This window comes from Anabrus simplex, chromosome 1, assembly GCF_040414725.1.
Source record: "Anabrus simplex isolate iqAnaSimp1 chromosome 1, ASM4041472v1, whole genome shotgun sequence".
In the NCBI taxonomy this organism is placed as follows: domain Eukaryota; kingdom Metazoa; phylum Arthropoda; class Insecta; order Orthoptera; family Tettigoniidae; genus Anabrus; species Anabrus simplex.
This window is the reverse complement of record NC_090265.1, coordinates 994,110,918-994,137,138: the sequence shown is the minus strand read 5'-3', so window position 1 is coordinate 994,137,138 and position 26,221 is coordinate 994,110,918. Positions and strand designations below refer to the sequence as shown.

The following is a 26,221-nucleotide window of genomic DNA, read 5'->3' as shown; positions in this document are numbered from 1 at the left end:
GGCCGGAGATGTAAAAAGTACTTCTGCACCACTATAATAAAAAATGACTATTTCTCAGATTTCTATGAAAAGTGATGACTGACTGATGGGAAAAATGAAGTCATAAAATCTCATCATGTGCTCTATGTAATATCTGTTCTTTTTCTAGGCCAGTATTTCATTTACATTGAAAATGAAAACCTACAACCTATTTTCCAGTCAATGACCGGGCCAGGGATGGAATGTGGTGAGGACAGGAATTGTGCCGGCTGCCGAGATCTGTCTCACTCCTCTGGGGCAATGATTACTGATTGACAGATGAAATGTTATAATAATGGAGAGTGTTGCTGGAATGAAAGATGAATGGGAATTCCAGAGATTATTTTAAAATATCGATTACAATAGCAAGTATTTGTAGCAACTACCTACTGAAATTCAATAAATAGTGGAATACTAAAAATTGAGAATTAAATTTCACTCACATTTTCACTGAAAGAAGACCCAATGTCTATTTAAATGGACAGTCCTCATTTAAGCCCTTGGGCATCGATATAAAAAAATTACTCCATAACACTTCTTATTAACCTATTTCAATATGTATAAACAAGTTTCATCAAAATCTCTCAACGTGTACTCCATTATTAGGACTCAGGAGGATAGATTTTCTGACATCACCGATATCCATGCCCTCAGAGCCTACTATGAATCTTGCATCCTACTGATTATTGAATTTGCTTCTCCAATTTGATCTACATCTTCACGCACTAAACTGAATTACAGTGACCGCATGCAGTCATTCTTCTGTGCCACTGTTAGAGCCAGAATATACGATTGTCAAAACTTCAGCAGCAGTCAGATACTGGACAAATTAAACCCTTGCTCGTTATCTACTCACAGGAAAGTGACAGGACAGATTCCTTTATAATGCTATTAATAGTTTATTTCATTCTCTTGGAACTTGCAAAACCAGGATAAATCCATCCCATCTTATTCTGTATTCCTGCTTTTCTCTTGTTTAAACAACTTTATTCGTCTGCATTCCAACCCTCCTTAACTCTTTATCTTCTGACAGAAACATGGACGTTTTTTCTGTGTATGCCTCCTTTAATCGATTCTTCCTTAACTTAACCTAGCTCATTTCTTTCATATTCCTTTTTTCTCTTCTCATTGCTGTCCCCTGTCCCCTCTATTGTACATAATCTAATATTAATTTATTTTTTAATGTACTATAATGTTATGTGTCATATCTGTATTTATATTACTGTGCCTTGCTAAAAATTCTCCTCTTTGTTTTACTTTCAATCTTTAATTTTCCTCTTTTTCTGCCTTTCTTATTAATTCTTGTGTCTCTACAGTTTTTTGTTAGTTTTTTTTTCTTCTGCTACTTTTACTATTAGATGATTTTTCTTCATTGCTCTTTCATTTTTTTAAAGTTTGCATTGTGTTACTCCATTGTAAATACTTTTTTCATTGTGGAACTGTGTAATTCGGCTTTTCGCAGTTTTGGTTTCCCAAATAAAAGAAGATTTTGAGGTTCACTTGTTTACCGTACAATGCAGAACACAAGAGTATCCCACATTCTCTTTAACACATCACTAACAATACTATAAAATCACCACGATACAACAAAATCACTTTCTTACCACAAACTATGCAACACTCACTTATTCACTACACACTAGCAACACTTAAAACTTTGACTTCCAGCGGCAAACTTTTGCAACATACGTTCCCGCATTCTACAGGCCTGTATAGCCTCTCCTTTCTGGCCTAGTATGTCTGATAAGCTACATTAAAAACATAACAGTATGGATCCTGCCACATTATATTTTTTAAAGTTATAAACGTTCTTGCTAAAGAAATACACTGCCATGTGAACAAAGTTTCTCTCCCAAACAATTTATAAAATACAGGTGATAAATTTCCCATTTACTACCACTGTCACTGCTGCCCAGTAAAAGGGCCCCATCCTAATATTTCTTGTTATCAGAGGCATAGCCTGGAAGAGTGAGAGAGAGTTGTTCAATGCTAGTCTACACATGCCTACGCAGCTCAAGTACAAAACTGGCTGTGTCTGCTCCTAACGTTTAAACATTCCATACATACATTCTGACTCATTGGCTTAATGGTCAGCGTTGAGGCCTTCGGTTCAGAGGGTCCTGGATTTGATTCCCGGCCGGGTCAGGGGATTTTAATTGCATCTGATTAATACTTCTGACCCGGGGACTGGGTGTTTGTGTGTGTTCCAACACTTTCCTCTTCATATTCAGATAACACACTACACAACCAACCACCAAACAAACACGCAATAGTGATTACTTCCCTCTACACAGGGTTGGCGTTAGGAAGGGCATCCGGCCATAAAACAGAGCCAAATCCACGTGTGCGACACAGTTTACACCCGCAACCGCACAGATGTGGGGAAAAGCAGTAGAAAAGAATATGATACATACGTACATTACAAACATCTTTCTTGTAGACTGTTATGCCTTTCAGCTTCAGTCTGTAAGCCTCAGTGAATTTACCAACTGCTACCACAACCCTCTATTTGTAACCAGTTCTGTGGCCTCATTTAGTTTTATACCTCTTATCTTTAAATTGTTAGAAATTGAGTCTAACCGTCGTCGTCTTGGTCTCCCGCTACGTCTCTTATCCTCCATAAGAGAGTTCATTATTCTCCTAGGTAATCTATCCTCATCCATTTGTCTCACATCAACCCACCATCGAAGCCGGCTTACCGTACAGCTTCATCTATCGAGTTCATTCCTAAATTATCCTTTATGTGCTGATTCCAAGTACCCTCCTGCCATTGTTCCCACCTGTCTGTATCAGCTATCATTCTTGCTACTTTCATGTCTGTTACTTATAACTTATGAAGAAGATATCTTGAGACTACCCAGCTTTTGCTCCCCTAAAGCAAAGTTGGTCTGAAAACAGACCAATGTAATGACAGTTTAGTCCGGGAGCTGACTTCCTTCTTACAGAATGCTGCTGATTGCAGCTTCAAGCTCACTGCATTAGCTTTGCTGTACCTTGATTCAACCTCAGTATACTACCATCCTGGGAAAACACACATCCCAAATACCTGAAATTCTCTACCTGTTCTAGCTTTGTATCCCCAGTCTGACATTCAATTCTGATGATGATGATGATGATGATTGTTGTTTAAAGGAGCCTAACAGCTAGGTCATCGGCCTCTAATGGTACAAGGTGTGAGGAAATGCAAATTAAAACTTTAAAATTATCCACTGACTAGAATCTAAAATGAATGGCGGAGAATATGAGCGTGAAAAAAAAAAAAAAATCAGTGGATCCAATTCACCATGTCTTAATCTTTAGAATGATGCTTATTGGTTAAATGGATCCAAAATCCAGGTCACCAGCCCATCACAATGGTACTAATCACTAGTTAAGCAGAACTATGGTGTTCCTCCTACAATGGTACTAATCACAGGTAATGTAGACTCATGGTGTTTCTCACATGGTGGTAATGTAGGTAATGTAGACCCATGGTATGTCACACACAATGGCACCACTCGCAGTTAACACAAGTCCATGGTGTTTTGTACATACTATCCGCGAAACTTTTAAGTGACACTTCTGCTCCCAATTGCTGAATCGGTTATCTTTGAGGTACACATTGGCATCCTATGACACCAAAAGTGAATCAATTTTGTATTGCCGTAAGACATCTGGTGGTATAATCACAAAACTTTGAATACTATTGTTATATTTACTATAAAGCAAAGAAATATAGGTGAAACATTAACTTTTGGAACTTATTGCAATGGCTGAGAAAATCCAAGTACATCACATGAACACCTTATAACTCCTGTTTGGAAAAGAACACCATGGTCTATACACAATGAGGGCAGAAAAAATAAAAAGCAGACATAGAAGACTGCTCGATACAGAGCAAGTACATTGAACGATATGCCGCATGTACTGGAAAATCTGTTTCCACAAATAAGAGAATTACATTAAAACATTTCCTGCCTCCCTACGCACCCCTATTTTATTATGATTGATATTAATATGGACAATAAAGAAAATCATAACAAGACATATGTGCGTGTGTAACAAAATTGTGGGCTTTAGATAATAAAGGTTTGGAAAATTCATATCAATCACACTATCGATACGATTCAGATTTCAATTCCATTCAGCTGGCAATTCTACTGGAAGAGTTTGAGTATGCTCCTTGTCCCTCACCCCAACAAAATGAAGTGTCACTAAACGTTTCGCACATAGTAGGGGCACAACTCATAAGCAACAAGGACCCATGGTGCTCATAACACAGTGGTACTAATCATAGGCCAAGCAGACCCACACGTTGTATCACAAATTATGATAATGCCCACAAGCAACACAAACCCATGGTGTACCTCACATAATGGCTACTCTCAGGCAATGCAGAACTATGGTTTTACTCAAATAGTGGTACTAAACACAGGGGTCAGCAAAACCCGTGTTGTTACATAGTAATACTAACCACAGGCAACGTAAACCCAGGTGTTCCTCATAAAGGGGTACTACTCATAAGTAACACAGACCCATTCTGAACACAGTGGAACCGACCAGTGGAATACACATGATGATCTCTATCATTAGCAACACTCAGACTCATAGGTTCCTCACACAATGGTACTGCTCCTATATAATGTACACCCATGGTTTTCTTCGCATGGCGGTACTAGTCGAATCATTAATGAACAAGGTGAGTGTGTATGTTAGGATCTTCAAAAGGCAAAAGTATTCAGTCAGCAGTATATAAAGGTTGTTGGTTACAAGGATAATTTCCAGGTAGAGGAGGTGACTAATGCTAAGGAAGTATGAAAATTTACCTATGATAACGACATTTACAATAAGATACAAAAGTACAAAACTAGAAAAGCAGCTGGAATTGATAAGATTTCTGGGGTTGTACTAAAGACAATGGGTTGGAATATAGTAACATATCTGAAGTACTCATTTGATTACAGTATGCAGGAAGGAGCTATACCAAATGAATGGGGAGTTGCTATAGTAGTGTTTATAAAGGAAAGGGTGATAGAAATAAAGCTGAAAATTACAGGCTAGTCAGTTTGACATGCACTGCATGTAAGATTTGGGAAAACATTCTGATTATATTAGATATGTATCCAAAAATTAATAACTGGTTCGACAGAGGCAGTTCAGGTTTAGGAAAGGTTATCCACTAATGTCAACTTGTAGGATTCGAGGAAGATATAGCAGATATCTTAGACTCAGGAGGTCAAATGGACTGTATCACAATTGATCTAAGGCATTTGATAGGGTGGATCATGGGAAACTACTGGCAAAAATGAGTGCAATTGGACTAGACAAGAGTGACTGAATGAGTTGCTATATTTCTAGAAAATAGATCTCAGAGAATTACAGTAGAGTAGACAAAGCTTTACCTGACGCGGTAATAATTAAGAGGAGAATTCCTCAAGGCAGTATTGTTAGATCTTTATGTTTTCTTATACACAACAGTGACAATAAAGTTTGGTGAATAGTCCTGTACTATCAACATAGATAAACAATGCACGACAGTGACCTTCCTGTCCTTCGAAATAGTCTCCTCCCATAACTATGCACTGCTGAGATCGGTGATACATGTTCTGGAAACTTTGGAAGAAGGCTTCCTTTGGGATGGTGTTCAAAAACCTCGACACATTTCGTTGGATGTCAGGAATATCACCAAATCTCTTTCCTTTCAAAGCGAGTTTGATGCGTGACTTTTCTACTCTGACCCTTTTCAGATGAGGGGATTCCGGAGAACGCCATTCCATGCTTTGCGTTTCGTTTCAGGGTCGTACCTGAGACACCAGGTTTCATCCTCAGTGACAATACAGTTCAACAAATTTGGTGTCGCGCCCGCCTTTTCAATAAAATCCTGTGGAACTCCTAAACGAGCCTGCTTCTAATCATCAGTCAAGTGATGTGGCACAAGATGAGAACACGCTTTTCTCTTCCCTAACTTCTGGGTAACGATTTGTCGCATGGATTCACGGTTAATCTGCTGTTCATCCGCTATCATATGCACAGTTAATCGCCCATCGTTCGTGGTTAATGTCCTCACCTTCTCAATGTTTTTGTCACTGATGGTATTGCCAGTCTTCTGCTACAGGGGTTGTCAGCAAGACTTTCCCGGCCTCCTCGGAAACGGGCGACCCACTCGTACACACACTTCAAGGACAGTGCTTGATCCTCATAAACACGTACCAGCATCACATGTGTTTCTTTCGGTTTCTGGTCAAGCTAAAAACAAAACTGTATACTGATCTTTTGTTGTTCACGTTCCTGTTTGCAGTTCAGAACCAACGCACTAAACACACACTGTGTCAAGCAGGTCTTACTCGGCACACACACAATACTCAACTGAACAACGTTGGGAGCAGGTGGTCAAAACCTGCTGCTACGCAAGTGCAGCATTGTGTGTCGCCAGTGTTGCCAGAGCGACCGTTCTGACTTCATTCACCGAACTTTATTGTCACAGGTTGCCTATATACATGATATGAGTAATCTCACTTAGTTTACAAGAGTGTATTTATTACCCCACCTTTTCAATACAATTAATACCACGTTATGTGGTTAAATAAACTTAGAAATTCTAAATTTTAAGGGGACATGTTTTGCCCTTCTCTTATTGGGCATCATCAGCCTTATTTAATCTTGAAACAAACATTACTTAGAGGACATTGACATTTATGATTTATAAAAATTGAACTGTGATTTCTTAAAGTTAAAATAACTAAGGAATAGGAGTTATAAAATATGATGTTGAGACATGAAATATACAACACATGTAAAAATCATTGTAAACAATTTTAAAATCTTTGCCCAAAAGAAAATTTGCCATATAAAATTCGAAAAACAACTCTTGTCTGGCAATGAAGTGGATTTTCTTTGTAAAAAAATTCGAGTTTATGTTAGCTTGAGGCAACTGTCAAAACAAGTCTTCAATAAACTAGATTGGTTGAAATGTTGAGGTTGGATTTTGTTTATTTTTGCGAACAGGAGGTAAAGAGTATTGGCCAAGAGTAAAGGCAAATGTTTTCAATTATCTTATTAAGTTGGTTGATCCATAAATTATCGTAATATATCGTAATATAACCAATGCAAAAAAGATGTTGATGTACTGGTTGAAGCTGCTTTTGAAACAAGTATATCTGGAATTTGACAGGTATGTTTGACTGTCTCGTAAAAGTGTAGGACATCATGGAAAAGGGTGTGGTTATACTGTAACGAAACAGAAAGAAAGACGTGTATGACAGTGTGTGTTTAAATCGTTTGTTAATATCCATGAGTTATGTGTCATGTAAAACGGGTATTTACTCATTCGCCGCAACTATGTCTATTTTAGTGTATTAGCAGCGTTGGTCTGTCGGGAGTTCCTACTCCTCGTGTTGTATCGATGCGGTAGAGGAGGAGGGGAATGTTGAGGAGAAGCGGAAGTAGGTGGAGCATCACTTGTCGATGTTAATGTGGGAGGGGGATTGTTTGGAGGGGCAAGTGCAGGCTTAGTATACGATGAGATAAGGGAAGTTTTTGATTCAAAGGATTTAAATATTTATGGGACTTTGTTCTAATTTGGATTGACTGTTTATAATAACTTGGCGTTAAAGTGTTCAAGGGACTCTTGACTTCCGTATCATCGTTAAGGTTTCGATCTTTATTATATGTTTTGTCCAGAAAAATATATATATTATCTAATTCATTTAAAAGTCTGCCTTTGTTTGTATTTCTGATTATTGTGAGGTCCTTTTGTACTGAAGTAAAACGATGACCAGTTTCCTTCATATGCGTGCTCATTGACGAATATTTATTGTGATTTTATGCATTGAAGTGTTCCATGTACCTTATAAAGAAGCTTCGTCCAGTCTGTCTAACATATGAAATTCCACACTGCAAACATGTTAACCTGTAGACCCCTTAGCCTGAATATTTATTATTATTATTATTATTATTATTATTATTATTATTACTGATTTTATTATAATTGACAAATATATTTTGTGTTGTGTTGGATGTTCTAAAGGCTATGTTCATATTATATTTGTTGAAAGTGTTAGCAATTTGGTGGACAACTGGGCTACTATAAGTGAAAGTGGCGTACTCAGTTTTTTAGGTTTGTCTTGTATAAGATTTGTGGATATCTAGTTTCTAATCTTATGAATTAAGTGGTTTACCATTTTGATCTTATACCCATTAATTTTGGCAAGGTTCCTTATGTAATTTAATTCTGTTTTTAAGCTAGTAGGGGATAATGGAATTCTTAACGCGCTATATATCAGACTATAAAAAGATGCCTGTTTCTGAGAACCGGGGTGTAGTGAGGAATTATTTATGGTTACGGACGAATGTTTAGGCTTTCTATGAATCTGAAACTCACAGGTGTTATTGGTTCGGGTGAAGACAAAGGCTTCTGAAATTTCTTAGAGCAGTTGCGATCAACAGTATTCTGTACGAAGGCCTCATTTAGTTCAATACATCTTATCTTTAAATCGTTACAAACCAAGTCTAACCATCGTCGTCTTGGTATCCCTCTACTTCTCTTACCCTCCATAGCAGAGTCCATTATTCTCCTAGGTAACCTATCCTCCTCCATTCGCCTCACATGATCCCACTACCAAAGCCGGTTTTTATGCGTACAGCTTCATCCATTGAGTTCATTCCTTATTAGCCTTTATCTCCTCATTCCGAGTACCCTCCTACCATTGTTCCTACCTGTTTGTACCAGCAATCATTCTTGCTACTTTCATGTCTGTTACTTCTAACTTATGAATAAGATATCCTGAGTCCACTCAGCATTCACTCCCGTAAAGCAAAGTTGGTTTGAAAACAGATCGATGTAAAGATAGTTTCGTCTGGGAGCTGACTTCCTTCTTACAGAATACTGCTGATCACAACTGCGAGCTCACTGCATTAGCTTTACTAAATCTTGATTCAATCTCACTTACTATATTACCATCCTGGGAGAACACACAACCTAAATACTTGAAATTATCGACCTGTTCTAGCTTTGTATCACCAATCTGACATTCAATTCTGTTGAATTTCTTACCTACTGACATCAATGTAGTCTTCGAGAGGCTAATTTTCATACCATATTCATTGCACCTATTTTCAAGTTCCAAGATATTAGACTGAAGGCTTTCGGCACAGTCTGCAATTAAGACCAAGTCGTCAGCACAGGCCAAACTGCTTACTACATTTCCACCTAACTGAATCCCTCCCTGCCAGTTTATACCTTTCAGCAGATGATCCATGTAAACTACGAACAGCAAAGGTGAAAGATTACAGCCTTGTCTAACCCCTGTAAGTACCCTGAACCAATAACTCATTCTATCATCAATTCTCACTGAAGCCCAAATGTCGACATAAATGCCTTTGATTGATTTTAATAATCTACCTTTAATTCCATAGTCCCTCAGTATAGTGAACATCTACCTTTAATTCCATAGTCCCCCAGTATAGTGAACCTCTTTTCCCTTGGTACCCTGTCATATGCTTTCTTTAGATCTACGAAACATAAACACAACTGGCTATTCCTCTTGTAGCATTTTTCAATTACCTGGCGCATACTGAAAATCTGATCCTGACATCTTCTCTCTGGTCTGAAACCACACTGGTTTTCATCCAACTTCCTCTCAACGACTGATCGCACCCTCCCTTCCAAGATGCCTGTGAATACTTTGCCTGGTATACTAATCAATGAGATACCTCAATAGTTGTTGCAATCCTTCCTGTTCCCTTGCTTATAGATAGGTGCAATTACTGCTTTTGTCCAATCTGAAGGTACCTTACCAACACTCCATGCTAATTTTACTACTCTATGAAGCCATTTCATCCCTGCCTTTCCACTATACTTCACCATTTTAGGTCTAATTTCATCTATTCCTGCTGTCTTTTGACAATGGAGTTTTTTTTACCATCCTTCCCACTTCCTCAAGCATAATTTCACCAACATCATTTTCCTCCTCCCCATGAGCTTGGCTGTTTGCAACACCACCAGGATGATTTCCTTTTACATTGAGAAGATGTTCAAAATATTCCCTCTACCTCTCCAGTGATTCCCTGGGATCTATTATGAGTTCACCTGAATTACTCAAAACACTGTTCATTTCCTTTCTCCCTCCCTTCCTAAGATTCTTTATTACTGTCCAGATAGGTTTCTCTGCTGCTTGACCTAGCCTTTCCAGGTTATTACCAAAATCTTCCCTTCACTTCTTTCTGGATTCAACAACTATTTGTTTCGCTCTGTTTCTTTCATCTACGTACAATTCCCTGTCTGCCTCGGCCCTTGTTTGGAGCCATTTCTGATAAGCCTTCTTTTTATGTTTACAGACTGCTCTCACTTCATCATTCCACCAAGATGTTTGCCTTTTCCCATCTTTACACACAGTTGTTCCTAGGCATCCCCTTGCTGTTTCTACTACAGCATCCCTGTATGCCACCCATTCACTTTCTATATCCTGAAACTGCTTACTGTCTACTGTTCGAAACTTCTTACTAATCATATCCATGTACTTCTGTCTAATTTCCTCGTCCTGGAAATTTTCTACCCTTATTCGTTTGCAGACAGATTTCACTTTCTCTACCCTAGGCTTAGAGATACTTAGTTCACTACAGATCAGATAGTGATCTGTATCATCGAAAAATCCGCAAAAAACTCGTACATTCCTAACAGATTTCCTGAATTCGAAGTCGGTTATGATATAGTCTATTATGGATCTGGTACCCCTAGCCTCCCACGTGTAGTGGTGAATAGCCTGATGTTTGAAGAATGTATTCGTAACAGCTAAACCCATACTAGCACAGAAGTCCAGCAAACGTGTCCCATTCCCATTAGCTTCCATATCTTCCCCACATTTACCAATCACCCTTTCGTATCCTTCAGTTCTATTCCCAACTCTCACATTGAAATCGCCCATTAGCACTATTCTATCCTTGCTGTTGACCCTGACCACGATGTCACTCAATGCTTCATAAAACTTGTCAACTTCATCCTCATCTGCACCCTCACATGGTAAACACGGACACAATTCTTGTCCTAATTCCTCCAACTGACAAATCTACCCACATCATTCGCTCATTTATGTGCCTAACAGAAACTATGTTGCGTGCAATGGTATTCCTGATAAAGAGCCCTTCCCCAGACTCTGCCCTTCACTTTCTAACACCCGTCAAGTACACTTTATAATCTCCTATCTCTTCCTCATTATCTCCCCGTACCTGAATATCACTTACTCCTAGCACATCCAGATGCATTCTCTTAGCTGACTCAGCCAGTTCTACTTTCTTTCTTCCATAAGCTCCATTAATATTGATAGCTCCCCATCGAATTCCATTTCATTCGCCAAGTTGTTTCGAAGGAGTCCCTCGCCTGTTAAATGGGAGTGGGACTCCATTACTCCCATACGTCCGATGCTTGCTTAAAATGTTCTGAGCTCGGTAAATTCATGAAGCAGGATGTTACCCTACTTGCACATAGTCCAAGTGAGAATCTCTCCTCTAACGGGTTATTGGACCACCGGTGAATTGTATAGTCATAGCTGCCTGAGCACAAGGAGGGCCATGACTCAGAATATGTCCGAGATGCCCACTCCCATTCCATAGCAACTGGTATCCCAACTCTCAGGACCACTTACTAGGCTACTCAGCCGTTGCCCATGGTTCACAAACTAGGACTGACTACAGTAACCCACAAACATGAACCATATATTATCACAAATATTTTCAAATAACAGCATACTACATTTTATATTGTAATAGTTGTTTAACAATCTCCAATACATTTTAAACGGCACAGTTTTTAACAGCATTCATAAATTATTTCCAATCAGGTACCTGGTCTATCCTAAGGTGAAAAATATGGCTGATGATGGCTACTATTGACAGGTGAAACATGTACCATCTAATATATTAATTTCATGTTAACAATTTTGATAAGGACAATGTCCTAATTTTTAATATTGTATTGTATTGAATAGGTGGATGAATAATAAAACATACAAGGGTTATTTAATACAAATATTTTCAATAAGGACCCAAAAATGAATTTTATCACATGTAATAATTGTCAAGGGTTCCGACTGACTTCGATAGCAGCAAAGCTCTCAGTGGAATGAAGTGCTGTTGTAATTCCACCTCATTACATAGTGGAGGATATGGTAAGCTGCTCGCCTATTGGCCGCTATGGTGGTGGGGGGCGTTCGCTGATTGGCTCTTCTTCGGGCAATGGTTGAAGCCTTAAGGAACCCAGTATACACTGACCTGCCTTGGCAGAGACAGGCAGCTGCTCAACCGTTGCTTTCTTCTGGTCTGCCGCGGCTATTGTGTCCTTCAGGATTTATAGCTTTCAAGACTGGAAACCAGGCTTTGTTTACTCATTCAGATTCTTCCTTACGGTTGAAGCTGTTGGTGTGCTTCAGAATTTCAATGGCTTCCCTCTGTAGCCGGGCGTGATAAGACACAGTAGTTGACAGTACGTCAGTGTCGCTGTACTATATGTCATGGTCTGCTAGCAGCGAATGTTCAGCGACTGATGATCTGTCTGTCCCAGCCGGCTATGTCTGTTATGCTCCTTTAGTCGTGTGGCGATGCTGCGTTTGGTAGTGCCTATGTATACCTGGCCGCAGCTGCACAGGATCTTGTAGACACCTGCTGTGGAGAGAGGATGGCACTTGTCTTTGGTAGACCTAAGCAGTTCCTGGATTTTCTTTGTCTGCCTGTATATGGTTTTAACCGCATGGAATTTTAACCGCATGGAAGTCCAGTAGCCTCCCTATTCTGTCAGTTACTTTCTCAATATACTGCAGAAAGGCTTTAGCTGCCGGCCGCTCGTCTTCTTTCTTTTTGGTTGTTGGACGTCTGGGATGGAGTGCTCGCTGGATGTCTTTAGGGCTGTACCCGTTAGTGAGCAGGGCCCTATTGAAGTGGCTGAGTTCCTTGTTTACGTGCCGAGGTACACAAATTCTCTTAGAACGGTCGGCTAGCGTCTTAATCACTCCGTATTTTTGTCGTGGTTGGGGGTTGGACGTCTTCTGAAGATAGCGGTCTGTGTGGGTTGGCTTGCGGTATACTGTGTGTCTCAAGTTTAAATCTGCAGTCTTCATTACCAGAACATTGAAGAAAGGGAGCTTTCCCTCGTGAACTTAATATTGGTGTTAATACTATTCAGATGCTTTAGAAACAGCTGTAATTGTTCCTTTCCGTGGCTCCAGATCACAAAGGTGTCATCTACGAAGCACAGCCATACCTTAAGTTTCAGTGGTGCAGTCTCGAGTGCTGTTTCCTCTAACTTTTCCATATAGAAATTTGCTATAACCGGACTTGTGAGCTATTTCCTGTGGAATGGCAATTTCTATGAACAACTGGATGGCATCGCCATGGGCAGTCCTCTGAATCCGGTTGCCATATGGCAACGCACGTCGCTAATGGGTTAAGTGACATTACTGCCCATATGGATACTTTGAACACTTCGCTTCAGGGTGAAAAGCACAGAATAGTAGTTCCTATGAGGATATCGTTGGAAGAAATAATTAACAAAGTTGAACTGCAATCCGACACCTCCCTACCGAATCTGCAGAAGAGATCAGACAGGATGTATCATGTCTACTGAGAACCGCAAAGCTGCCGCCATCCAATTTGACCGAAGAAGAAATTCATGCCCTCAAAACACTACGCCAAGATATGGAAACAATAATCCTACCCGCAGATAAAGACAATGCTATGGTGATAATTTAAGTTAGAAACTTCATAATTGTTCCGTATTGAACTGAGAATCACAATTTTCAAAAGAGAGTTAAGAGGTTCCAACTATTCAATACACTGATACAGTTGCACAAACTTATGTTACAACAAGTTTAATTCGGCACCGGTTTCATCACTGGTGCCATCATCAGCCGACTGAAAGAGCAGGGCAAAAGGTATACAATATTATCAACACAAATAACACAAAATATGACAATATTCACACTGTAAAGGATATATGTAAAAATGTAACACTTTCATGAAGATGAAATATTCAACTGAAGTTCATACGCAACGTGTCATACGGTGATAATGACACGCACCGACTACACACTGAAAATGGAACAATTACTCACCGATTCTACATACAGGAAAATAACAAAAGCCTACCAACCGCATTAGGAACAAACTCCACAGACTAGTAAAAAATTCCAGGACTCCAGCCAAAATGCAGAAGAAACTGACTTCCTGTGACCCTATACCGCCTAAATTTTATGGCCTCCCAAAAATCCATAAAGAAGACATACCGCTGCGACCTAACGTGAGCGCTATAGGATCTCCAACACATATTGCCCGTTATCTAGCATGACTACTTCAGCCACATACAGGACACACTGAAATCTATGGGAAGGACTCCCGACGTTTAATCTAGCTCCTTAAGGACCAATCAATCGAAAGTACAGACTTACTAGTAAGTTTTGACATCACGCCACTTTGACTCCCGACGTTTAATCCAGCTCCTTAAGGACCAATCAATCGAAAGTACAGACTTACTAGTAAGTTTTGACATCACGCCACTTTTCACCAAAGTGTTGGTAACAGAAGTATTTCTGCTATTAGACCAGAATCTTCCAGAAGACCTATCAACACTAGCTAAAGAATGCCTTAATGGCACCTGTTTCCCACTTCAATGGGGAGTTTTATGGACAGAAGGGGCCGCGATGGGGTCGCCGCTCTCTCCAATAATAGCAAACATGTATATGGAATGCTTCGAACTGAAAACCTTAGCCACATCTACCCTGCAACCAAAATGTTTTCTCTGTTATGTAGATGACACGTTCGTGATCTGGCCTCACGGGAGCAATAACCTGCAGCTATTTCTCGACCATCTCAACTCTATTCACGCAAATATTCAGTTTACCATGGAAATCAAAGTAAACGGAATACTACCATTACTGGATGTCCTAGTAAAACACAACATCAATGGGACTCTGAGTCACGCAGTATACACGAAGCCCACACTACAGGTACCTGCACGGCTCTTCTCATCACCATCCATCACAAAAGCAGGCTGTTCTAACATCACTGGTTAACAGGGCCATAGCGATATCAGAAGCATTAACACCTCGAAGAACAGAAAGAACACCTTACAAGAACCCTCAGGAGAAATGGCTACTCGCTCAATAACATCAGACGAGTCTTTAGAAAATCAGAAAACAAAGAAAAGGTCGCCGTAGGAAAAAAACAACAGGAAAGAAGAACTGATCCGCCCGAAAACAGCGATAATTCCATACATTAGAAACTCTACAGACAGGATCGGCAAGATATTGGATAAATACGACATAAAAACCATCTATAAACCACACCGGAAGCTAGCCTGTTATTTACCACCAGTAAAAGACACAATAGAACTACAGGCTCCTTGAGTATACCACACTGAATGTAGCTGCGGAATGTGCTATGTTGATGAAACAAAACGTCTAATCTCTACACGCCTAAAAGAACATATCCGTCACACCAAGAACCAAAACACAGATATTTCAGCTGTAGCCAAGCATTCCTAAGAAACAAGTCACGGAATATCATTTGACAAGACCAAGATCCTAGCAGCTATCCCTTGGAATCTAGAAAGGAAAAGAGCCGTGAGGCTATTGAAATCAAGAAACACCCGAACAATATGAATTTAGAAGAAGGATATAAAATCAGCAATTCTTGGATGCCTATCATACATAGATTAAGACATACAGACCACAACATAAACACGCAGGATGAACCTCCTATTACATAACGGCGTGGGCAAGCCTCACTACCTGGATGTGACACATACTTTCCAGCCGGGGGCTTACATCAGCCAGAAAAGCTAGGATAAGACCAAGGTCAGGAACCACTCTTGTAGTGTGATTGCTGCCTGGGAGACTGATTACCTCGGATAGAATAGGGGTATTTCAGTCGCCTTGACAAATAATACTGCAATGTATTCAAAACGTCGGCAAACTGTACATAATGTACAGAAAACAACAACACAGTTCAACCTGGAAAAAAGAACGAAATAATTCTACACACGCGGAAGCATCACTTCTAAGAAAATTGATGTTGAGGAAAAACCCGTTGCATGCAAGGAACACAGGACATTTTCCATTGTTTGAAACAGTGAAAGAAGGTGTCGACTTTGATGAGTACTTGCAGGTAATTAGCCAATTACAAGAAGAGTTTGAAAAGAGATTTTTAGAATTATCAGAACTCCAAGCAGTGTTAGATGTATTTGTTTGACAATTTTCTTTTAGTGCAGACAAGTTTTCCACAGTTATTTCAATTAGAGTTGATCAAACTGCAGTGCAATGTTCGTCTTAAAGACGGCTTTCGAATGTCACGAAGTTTGCAACAATTTTACAGTGGCTTTCTGCAAGAAGAATACCCCCCCCTGTATAAACATGCATTGCAAGGTTCTTTCAATGTCTGGCTCAACGTATATTTATGAGTGTTTCTTTTCGTTCTTAAGCTTACCAAAAGTAAACCTCATCCAACGATGAGCGATAGAAACTTGCGCAATTGTTTAAGAATAGCTGTGTCCAGAAATATTGTACCCAATTTGGAGAAGACTGTTTGCTCCAAATCTGAAAGCTTGTAAAAATGACTGAGCAAAAGTCACTCAACGTCTGTACTATCTGTTCATATTGGCAAAATTTTGTTGAATGTTCCTCTCAAATATGTTCAAAGTTCAGTTTTAAATAAATCGCGTTATTTTTTACTTTACACTTGAGTTCGTTTCCTGCACATTCCATACATCGGAGTACCATTCGATTTGTATATGCGGTATGTTTGTTATGGCAAAACAGCCGTATCAATATGATGTCCACAGTCGCACATAAGCCGTCGGTCGCACGACTGTAAGTACATATCTAGTCAGCGCGGTCCGAACATGGCCCGTCTCTCTCACGTCTCTTCACTGCCACAGTAGTTTCTGCAGCGATAGCATGCATAAGCAGATTACTTAGCATCTCTTTCAATGTCAACAGATTATCCACGATTGCTATGAAATACACAATTTTGTTGGTGTTTTAGGTACAATAGTACTACATTTACAATATTCCAATCAACTGGAGGGAACAGAGCTGAAATACTCTGCAATTGGAAGGGATATTATTTTCTATCAATGTTCCATAAACGACAGAATAATTTTTACTTACTCCCATATCCGAGCATTGTTTGAAGTGAGGACAAGTTACAAAGGGATCCTGAATAGCACTGAAATGAGGATAGAGGCCTGTAAAATATGATTTCCCTTTCTTAGCTGGGGATTATGTTTGAAATGTTGACATACCTCCGAAACTGGTTCCTTCTGCCACTACCTTCTAGATTCCCACTCTTCGTAACTCTTGTGAGAGTTAACAATGTGTTTGTGACACGAATTAGAGAGATGTTTCCCTGGTTAATACTCCACACCTCAAGAGTATGGAAATCTGTGTCATTTTTTGGACATTTTTATTTCTTCTCCCATTATCTACCCTGAACTAGGCTCCAGATTTAATATGCCCGAGTCATCATTTGAATTATGAACACATTGTTGAGGTATTGCATTGTTAATAACTTCCGAATACAGTGTGTGGACACCGCACAGCTTTCCTTAATGCTATGGGCACTCTGTGCATGCTCGAGCAGGCTTGAACTGGGCCAGCTACCGATCGCAATTTTGTCTCCGCCAAGCATGGGAACCCTTTCGTTGCGTGTGAGCCATGGTTGCCTTCTTCAAGATGAAGCAAGACATCATTGTGGAAAGTGTGGTGGCTGATCCAGGGTGAATACCTGGACACATGAGATTCACGGCCCCAGCATCTCTTAATAACACAACACCTGTCTACTATCGAATTAAGTATGTATTAACCTGGACAAAATGTAATTACTACTATAAATATTTTTGTCAACCGCTTCACACAGTTCTCATCACTACAGCTTTATATTAAAAATCTGAAAGGTTGAAAAGAAAATTGAACAATCGTCCCATACTTGACTAAGATTTCATTAAGCAGCCTCTACCTTATGTGAATTTAAAATATTATATCATCTGCTCTCAAATCAGAATTTTGAAACTGAAATCATCTATCATGGTTGTTAATCACTGCTTCCATATAAACTATCTGCATTCGATAAATTTGTGTCCATTGGCAAATTCAGGTTATACACAATGATTTAATCGATGTAATACTCTGCATGTTCCCTTTCAGGAAGAATGGTTCTTAAATTGCCGTGCATTTTAAAAATTAGTTTTCTTGATTTTATTCTTTTACGTTCATTATTTTCATTGTATTTTATTTCCAATTTCCTTTTCAGTGTTGGTGTTACTTAAAGTTTATTTTCTTTACTTTGGATCAGTTATATATTTTTTGATTTTGTATACCTCATTTATAATTATAAGCTATAAATTTCATTTTTGTTTCGTACTGAAGTGCAACACTGTCTTTGTCTGTTATACATATGTTTTAGTTATCACATAATCTGTTAAATTATTTGGCTGAAGATGGTCACTAAGTGGATGAAACTAGTCCCAAGACTTATGTAATATCATTTACTTGATGTATTGTATTGAAAAGGTGGACCCCCATATCAATTTATTCTTATACTTTATTTACGGTAATTTACCACCACTTTGTTTCTCATATATTGCTCTGCAGTCCTAAGAAATGTATGAATTTGAGAAATCAATTCTACTAGATGTTAGTAGACATTAAAGGTGAGTTTATCAAACCAATCATCTACACAGGGTCATGCACCTCTCGTTTTTATTCTTTCTTTCTCTCTTTCCTTTTCTGCTCATTTTGTCTCTGTACTTTTGTCCTTATGCTCCTTGACTTAAAACGGATTCATGTTTGCATTACGTATGTGAGTAATATTTATTTACTTTTCTTGTGTTCTTTACCTGTCAAGTGAGTGTCCCCACGCCCTCCACGTCTTGGTTTGTTTCCAGATTGCTCTCATGTACATTTTCATCTTGATTATTTGGTCACGTTCTCATTTTATTATGGTGCTTCAATTTATTTATCTTTCATGGCCTTAGTGGATTTTGAGTCTGAGGAACACATCCTAATGATCAATTTAAATTATATTACCTCAAGGTAATCCAGATCTTACTGCATCTTTTTTTTTTTTTTTTTTGGCAATGTTTTTTTTTTTGGCAGATTGTTGCAAGCTTTCACTTGGATGGGAATGGATTTGGTGTTCCATATTTAAATAAGGTTATTTGAGAGGAACTGAAGTTTATTTTGGTATTTTACTGTGCACTGTGGAATTCTTGATTTTATTCCATTCCATTAATGTTTACGTTGCAGTTATTATGAAGTTATTGAATTTATTTTGCTCACTAGCCGACAGCAGACTCTCCAAAATTTAAAATTTGAAAGGTAACTCTTGGTTTAAAACTGTGGAAAAGCACGGGTATCTTGCTAGTGTTGTATAAAAGAAAACTGAGAAATCATCTGAACCAAAACATCTACATATCTCTAATTTGGTAAAATATGTTTATTTTTACATAAATATGAAACCTAAATTTGGTAAAAATAGAATCAAAACTGATGAAGTTTCTAAATTCAGTCATAACTCCCCTTAATATTTTTTGGAGGAATGAATTTATATATATTTACAGAAAGAGTGAAATCTGGAATCAACCACCACACAAACACGCAATAATAATTACATCCTCCATATAGGATTGGCATTAGAAAGGGCATCCAATCAGAAAACAGGGCCAAATCTACATGTGCAACACAGTTGCACCCGCGACCCCACAGATGTGGGTAAAGCGGCAGAAGAAGTGAAATATGGAATCAGTACAAAATTAATTCGGATTAATGAATTTTGCGTTGTAGTAAACGGGGACAAGGAACTCAATGGAGACTTCATTAATGTCTGCTTTAATAATGCCTTTCACCACTGTCATTTTCAAGAGGTCAATTATGTATCAATGAAATATTTCTGGTATTGTTTTATAACTATTTCATTCGATTCACTGCCAATATCCATATTTGTCTTTTTCCTTTTTTTGTATTCCTTCTATGTGAACGTGAACAACTTAACACAAGGATCACTATTATGTTCTGAATGGTGGCAATTCACAACACAACAGTATCGTTTAGCAAGACGAGGACATTCCATATTGCCTCTATATGTAAATAACGTGTTATAATATACTATTATACAAATAACAAATCTTTCCGTCAAACATCACAGTTGTACGTTACTTAAACCAGCATGGGCTGCACACTACCTTACTGTTTTGCTGTCTTTAGCGCTAGTAGTCACTTGCACGTTCCCCATTGAAGATCCCAATGGAAACCTGGCCAGGAAAGAAGAGGACATCAGAGAAATTCTGAGGAATCTTATAGATCACCTACTGAACAGGTCAGAAGCAGATCAGAGAACAAGAGGGATCCATTGCCTCGTGTGCCTGGCGGCTCACTCTTACCCTCAAAAAAATTTAATTCTAGGTCCACGACTATTCAATACAATGTCAACTACTTATTAAGATCAATAGTTTTGATTATCATTTGGCCCATCTTCAGCTAATTATAGGAAATCATGATGAATGCACGTTAACATGGACTAATTACAAAGACATGATAAAAACAACAAAACACATTAAAAAGTTCCAATTAGAAACATCATGCTATGTTTCTGACATCTAAAATTGTTCATAGAAGGCTGGTCCATAAGAATGCTCTTTTTGAAGTAATGGAGACGACATGCCAGTCATTACAGAGTTCTTGATTAAATAGTTGTCAATATGGAACTACTTCTCTTCCATACGAAATGTGCTAAGATCTCGTGTCTTACCCACTCTGTACTTAACTGTTACTCATACGGCTAGTACAAGGTCTGACGATATTACTGTCACATTGTACTATTACATTCACCAAACCTACTACAGCAATGTGTCTCCAAACTGGTAGCTGTTTCTAATTCAAATGCTCATCCATGTACATACTAGAACACAAGGTTCTGGGAAAAAAAGGAAGACTATAACCGAGGTGTGTGTCAAGGAGTTCACAAAAAACAAAGGGGTGGAGCTCCTCAGAAAAGATAAAGGTTCTGGCAAGGAACAAGAACAAGGCACAACCATTTCGAGATAATTATGATTCTTAAGCATTTTTCTGACAAAGTAGTAGTTTTAAGAAAATCTTCATCCAAGCTAGTGTTTTCCAGCTGAGAACATTTTGAAGCAATAATAAGACATGTGAGTATTCAAGCACTTGAAAACACTGTATGCAGCACAACTAGAGGTCAAACCACGATGGACTCTCTGAAAACCTACAACCTGTTTTCCAGTCAATGACTGGGACAGAGATGGAATGAATGAAGCCCCCATCTAACAGCGAGGATAGGAATTGTGCCAGCTGCCGAAGCTGTCACACTCCTCTGGGGCAATGATCAATGACTGACAGATGAAATGAAATGATAGTGGAGTGTGTTGCTGGAATGAACAATGACAGGGAAAACCAGAGTACCCGGAGAAAAACCTGTCCCACCTCCACCTTGTCCAGCACAAATCTTACATGGAGTGACCGGGATTTGAACCACGGAACCCAGCGCTGAGAGGCCGACACGCTGCCGTCTGAGCCACGGAAGCTACACATGATGAACTCTGAGAACTGGAACTTACAGTAGAATGTTAATGGGATTATCCTCGTTTTAAATCTGAATTTCAAGTCCAAGCCAAAAAAATCCCTTACAAGCAATGAAAGCAGTGTCTGTAGACTACTTGTTAATGCCAATATGATCAATGTTTTAATGGACTAAAAAACTAAACTTGCCAACAGCTTTGAAAAAGCATGAAACAAGAAGTACTGCTGCTGAACAAAAACAGAATAATTCTGAAGAAAAATCAAATAAATTGTTTGCTCTCTAATTTGAACACCAAATTCTACTGTATATTGTGTGCCAAAAGCCTGGATTCAATTCTAAAACTCTCCACGGTACTTAAATGGAGTGAGGGACGCTGTTGATGGTGATTTGTCTGTCGGACAGAGACATTAAGCCTTGAGCAGACTCCTTGGAGCTATTAGACAGGAGTAGGCTTTGTGTGCCAGCACCAGCTTTCACCCGCTTCCCTTCCTACTGTCATATATCAAATCATTCATTTTATCTCGTTAACTCCTCTGATGAGGTTTACAACAGGAAGGGCATCTCACTGTAAAAAGTTGCTATGAAGATTCATCCCACCTCATATCTGACCCTGTAGAGAAACAGGACAAGCGTTGGAAACACACACAATCTGAATATAAAATTACATCTGGTAGTATTGAAATAAGTCAAACTGCAAGTAACAACTCTCATTATTGTTCTGTATTGAAGATTACGCTAGGCATAGAATCTCAAGGATAATATAATAAAACCACCTATTCAATACTTTCCACTTTTAATGTGGTTTGAATCTACATGAATTTATGTAGACTTATCAGGTCAGGTATATGTTTCACCCATTATTTGGGCGTCTTCAACCTGTAGACAACCTTTAGGTCAAGGTTTGGGACCTTTTCAACCATATGTAATATAGTACACAAACGTTAATAATTTCTTAAGACTAACATGCCAGGATAATATTTTTCAAAATGTGAACAAAACATAATTGTGGGTAATAAGTTAATGGTGTTTTAACACAATTAAGATCCATATTAGTTTTAGACATATGATAAGTTAGATAGAATAGGGCTGATGTATGAAGACGTTGTATTAAAGGTCAATAACGAGTTAAAGGACTTGTTTTAAGATGAAAACTTAAAGGATAACTTGCTATGAATTTGAACTTGCGATATGCAGTTATGTATAGTTGTTGCTAGGCAAGGTCTTGTAGGCATTTGTTTTTTTGGCCAAAGAGTGGAAAGCGATGTAATTGAAGTCTAAGGACTTAACTTCCACAATTCAAAGCAGAGATATAAATCTTAAAAAGAAATCTTAATCATTAAAAAAGAATAAACCAAATAAAAAATAGGAAGAATTTTTTAAAGAATTACAATGTGAGGCTCAACTCGAACAGCTTGCCGTGGTGATTGATAAATGTATGGGAGATGATAAATAGAGAAAAGGGTGGGCAATAATGAGCGCTTATTAGAGGATGGGAGGGAAAGGAAGAAGGGAGAGGGGATATCTAAGGAGGATCATGGGAGCGTTGTGGAAGGGGCAAGTATCATGAGAGGTTATTGTGTAAATTGTGAAAAATTGATCACTTACTTGTTGACTTGAGATTAGTTAAAATGGAGATGAGAAAATCGAAAAGGGTGTTAGGCTTCTCAGAAATATCATTCAGGTTAAGGTTTGGAGTGAAAAACTGGTCAAGCTGTAAAAAACAGTTTTCAGTGATGTCTAGGAGAGGACCTTTATTTAGAGTGCTGAGAATTTCGATATCCTGGTCTATCGTAGTGAAAATATGTTTTGTGTCGTGTATATGTTGCCCCACAGCTAGAAACCTGTTGTATTTTATTGCATTAACATGTTCAAAGTACCTAATTTTGAAGTTACAACCAGTTTGATCTTTGTAAGAAGAGTTACAGTTGTTGCATTTAAAACGGTATACGCCTGACTTAGAAAAGATACTGGTTTTATTTAAGGAGTTGGAGTTATGTAATAATTCAAGGTTTCTATTATTAGTTCAAAAAGAAATCATGGTGTTGTGTTTCTTGAAGACATTAGCAATACTGTAGGCATTTATATTGAATGTGAATGTGGAGTAAGCAGCTGGTTTAGGATCATCTTTAAAGTGTTGTATTAGGATGGTGTTAAAATCTGTTAATAATTCAACAATAAAATATCTATTATAAACATCAAATTTGGCGATGGAGCAGATGATATTGTTCTTTATTTCAGTTATCCTTTGACAGCAGATTTTGAAAGCATGGTTAACCATAATGTTGTACGAGGTGCAGTTATGTGTCTGTGGATGAAAAGAGTCTTGTTTAATGGTATTAGCTGTATGTGTGGGTTTTCTATAAATCATATATGATAACGAGGAACGTAATCTGCTTGCCCCTTCCACAACACCCCATGATCCTCCTTAGATATCCCCCCCCTTTCCTTTCCCTCCCACCCTCTAATAAGCGTTCATTTTTCCCCACCGTTTTCTTTATTTATCGTCTCCCATACATTTATTGATCACCATGGCAAGCTGTTCGAGTTAAGCCTTGAATTGTAATACTTTAAAAAATTCTTCCTATTTTTTATTTGGTTTTATTCTTTTTAATGATTCAAATTTCTTTTTAAGATTTATATATCCACTTTGAATTGTTGAAATTAAGTCCTAAAGTGTATTATATTAGACTTCAATTACATCGCTTTCCACTCTTTGGCTGAAAAAACAAATGCCTACAAGACCTTGCCTAGCAACAACTATACATAACTGCATAACACAAGTTCAAATTCATAACAAGTTATCCTTCAAGTTTACATCTTAGAACAAGTCCTTCTAACTCGTTATTGACCTTTAATACGTCGTCTTCATACATCTTCATATGCGAATGCAGCACAACAAGATTATACAAGACCTGCTTATGAACTTCAACAGGAATTTTTTCAGCACGAAATAGTGTTGTTGTTTTTACTCTTTTGACTGTGATCGCTGTGGGATGAACATCAACTGAAATTGCTTTGACACAAAATAGTATTAATTATTCTATGTGCTCTTTTGACTTAATCCTTGTGTTATGTGTTTATAGAACTTTATGATTTAATTTTTGTTCTGCCTTGCTAATTGGCTGATGACGACACTTCAAATGTGTTGACACCGGTCCCAAATGAACAGGTTGTAACTTCTATTTGGTTCAACTTAATAACAGAGTATTGAAAAGGTGGATCCTTCCTTCTATTTAATATTGTATATTTCTCTATTCAATACGGAACAATCATGAAATTTTTAACTTTAAATAGTGGTACTACGCACAAGTAATGGCAACCAATGGCGTCCCCTGCGTGGTGGTACTAATTACAAGTAGTCGCATGGTTCTAATTCAATCGTCCCTTGGTCGTCCCTTTCAGTCACCTCTTACGAGAGGCAGGGAATACTGTGGGTGTATTCTTCGTCTGCACCCCCCACCCACAGAGGGTCTTCAAACATAGACAAAACCAGCTGAATGCTTACCAACCGGACACAACTTGGACTGGATCACATGGAGATCACTGAACAGGTTAAGAACAGATGTTGGAAAGTTGAAAGATAACGTTCTACGTTTGGATATTATTTGACGTAAATAAATATTACACGAGAACGCGTTCACTTCCTTATATAAATGACTTCATTTACACTGTACGTCACAACACACAATTATACACAGTCACAAACTACACTATATACAACACTCAATAGCGGAGTACCCTGAAGTCGATTCTGACAAGTACAGTTATCAACAACGCTGACGCACGCACTATAAAATATTCAGACTTGAATTCACCGCCTCACTCACTTGAGTCCAGTACTCAGACTGTCGCAATGACTGACAGTTCGATATTTATGCTACTCGATCAACCATCTAGAATGATTGACTTCTGGAAGAGTTCTTACAACACTCTAATAGAACACACTCGAAACCTCGATTGACCAGCTAGTCGAATGGGTACTCGAACATTCATTCAGCATTTAAAAACACCTATGGAAATATCTACAACATTCGTAATGTCTCTACAGGTATCTGGATAATAAAACCTTACAGTAAGTTTCCAGAACCCTTCATATATATACCAAATATAGTACAATAAGTCTAACATACGAACATTATGGAATTTTCTACCGCTTTCGACTCTATAGATTTTGAGGTTATAAACAATACGTATTTAAGGTTATACAATTCTGTACTACATATTTACAGGGAAATCATATATTAATCATATTTAACATTGCACCCGTCTGTCGAGCAGTCAGCACAATGTTCTCCCGGTAACTCGGTTTCTTCTCAAGGTATTCTATCTATCGCTCATAAAATCTGAGATTTTATATGTGTTTGTTTTTAACGTGGTTTCGGAAGAGACTCGGTCTGCTGAGACACGCATCATGGGGGAACCTATTCACTCAAGTAAGGACCTGTGGCCGAAAACCTCAAAAAGAATCTCTCTCTTTTGTCAAATTCATCAGTTACTTATATCTACTAAACTTATTAGCTAACTTACAAACTAGCTGTTACCCAAAGGGAATTCATAACACAGACACTTTCTAAAAGAAATATAAGAAAATTTATTGGAATAAATCATGTTCAATGTAAAGTTAATGTGAATTCTGGGTAGTATTATC

General features: G+C 38.4%; 1 protein-coding gene across 9 annotated transcripts in view; it reads right to left on the bottom strand.

Moving 5' to 3' along the window:
* The window catches only part of Abl (tyrosine-protein kinase Abl), a 520,947-nt gene that overhangs the window by 99,718 nt on the left and 395,008 nt on the right, over positions 1 to 26,221 (bottom strand). For 5 of the 9 annotated variants that reach the window (XM_067136890.2, XM_067136892.2, XM_067136891.2 and 2 more), the window contains one exon: positions 20,219 to 20,287. The exons of the other annotated variants lie outside the window; for them this stretch is intronic. In XM_067136890.2, coding sequence (XP_066992991.2) covers positions 20,219 to 20,287 — 69 coding nt within the window. The remainder of the gene's footprint in view (positions 1 to 20,218; positions 20,288 to 26,221) is intronic. 9 annotated transcript variants of the gene reach the window in all.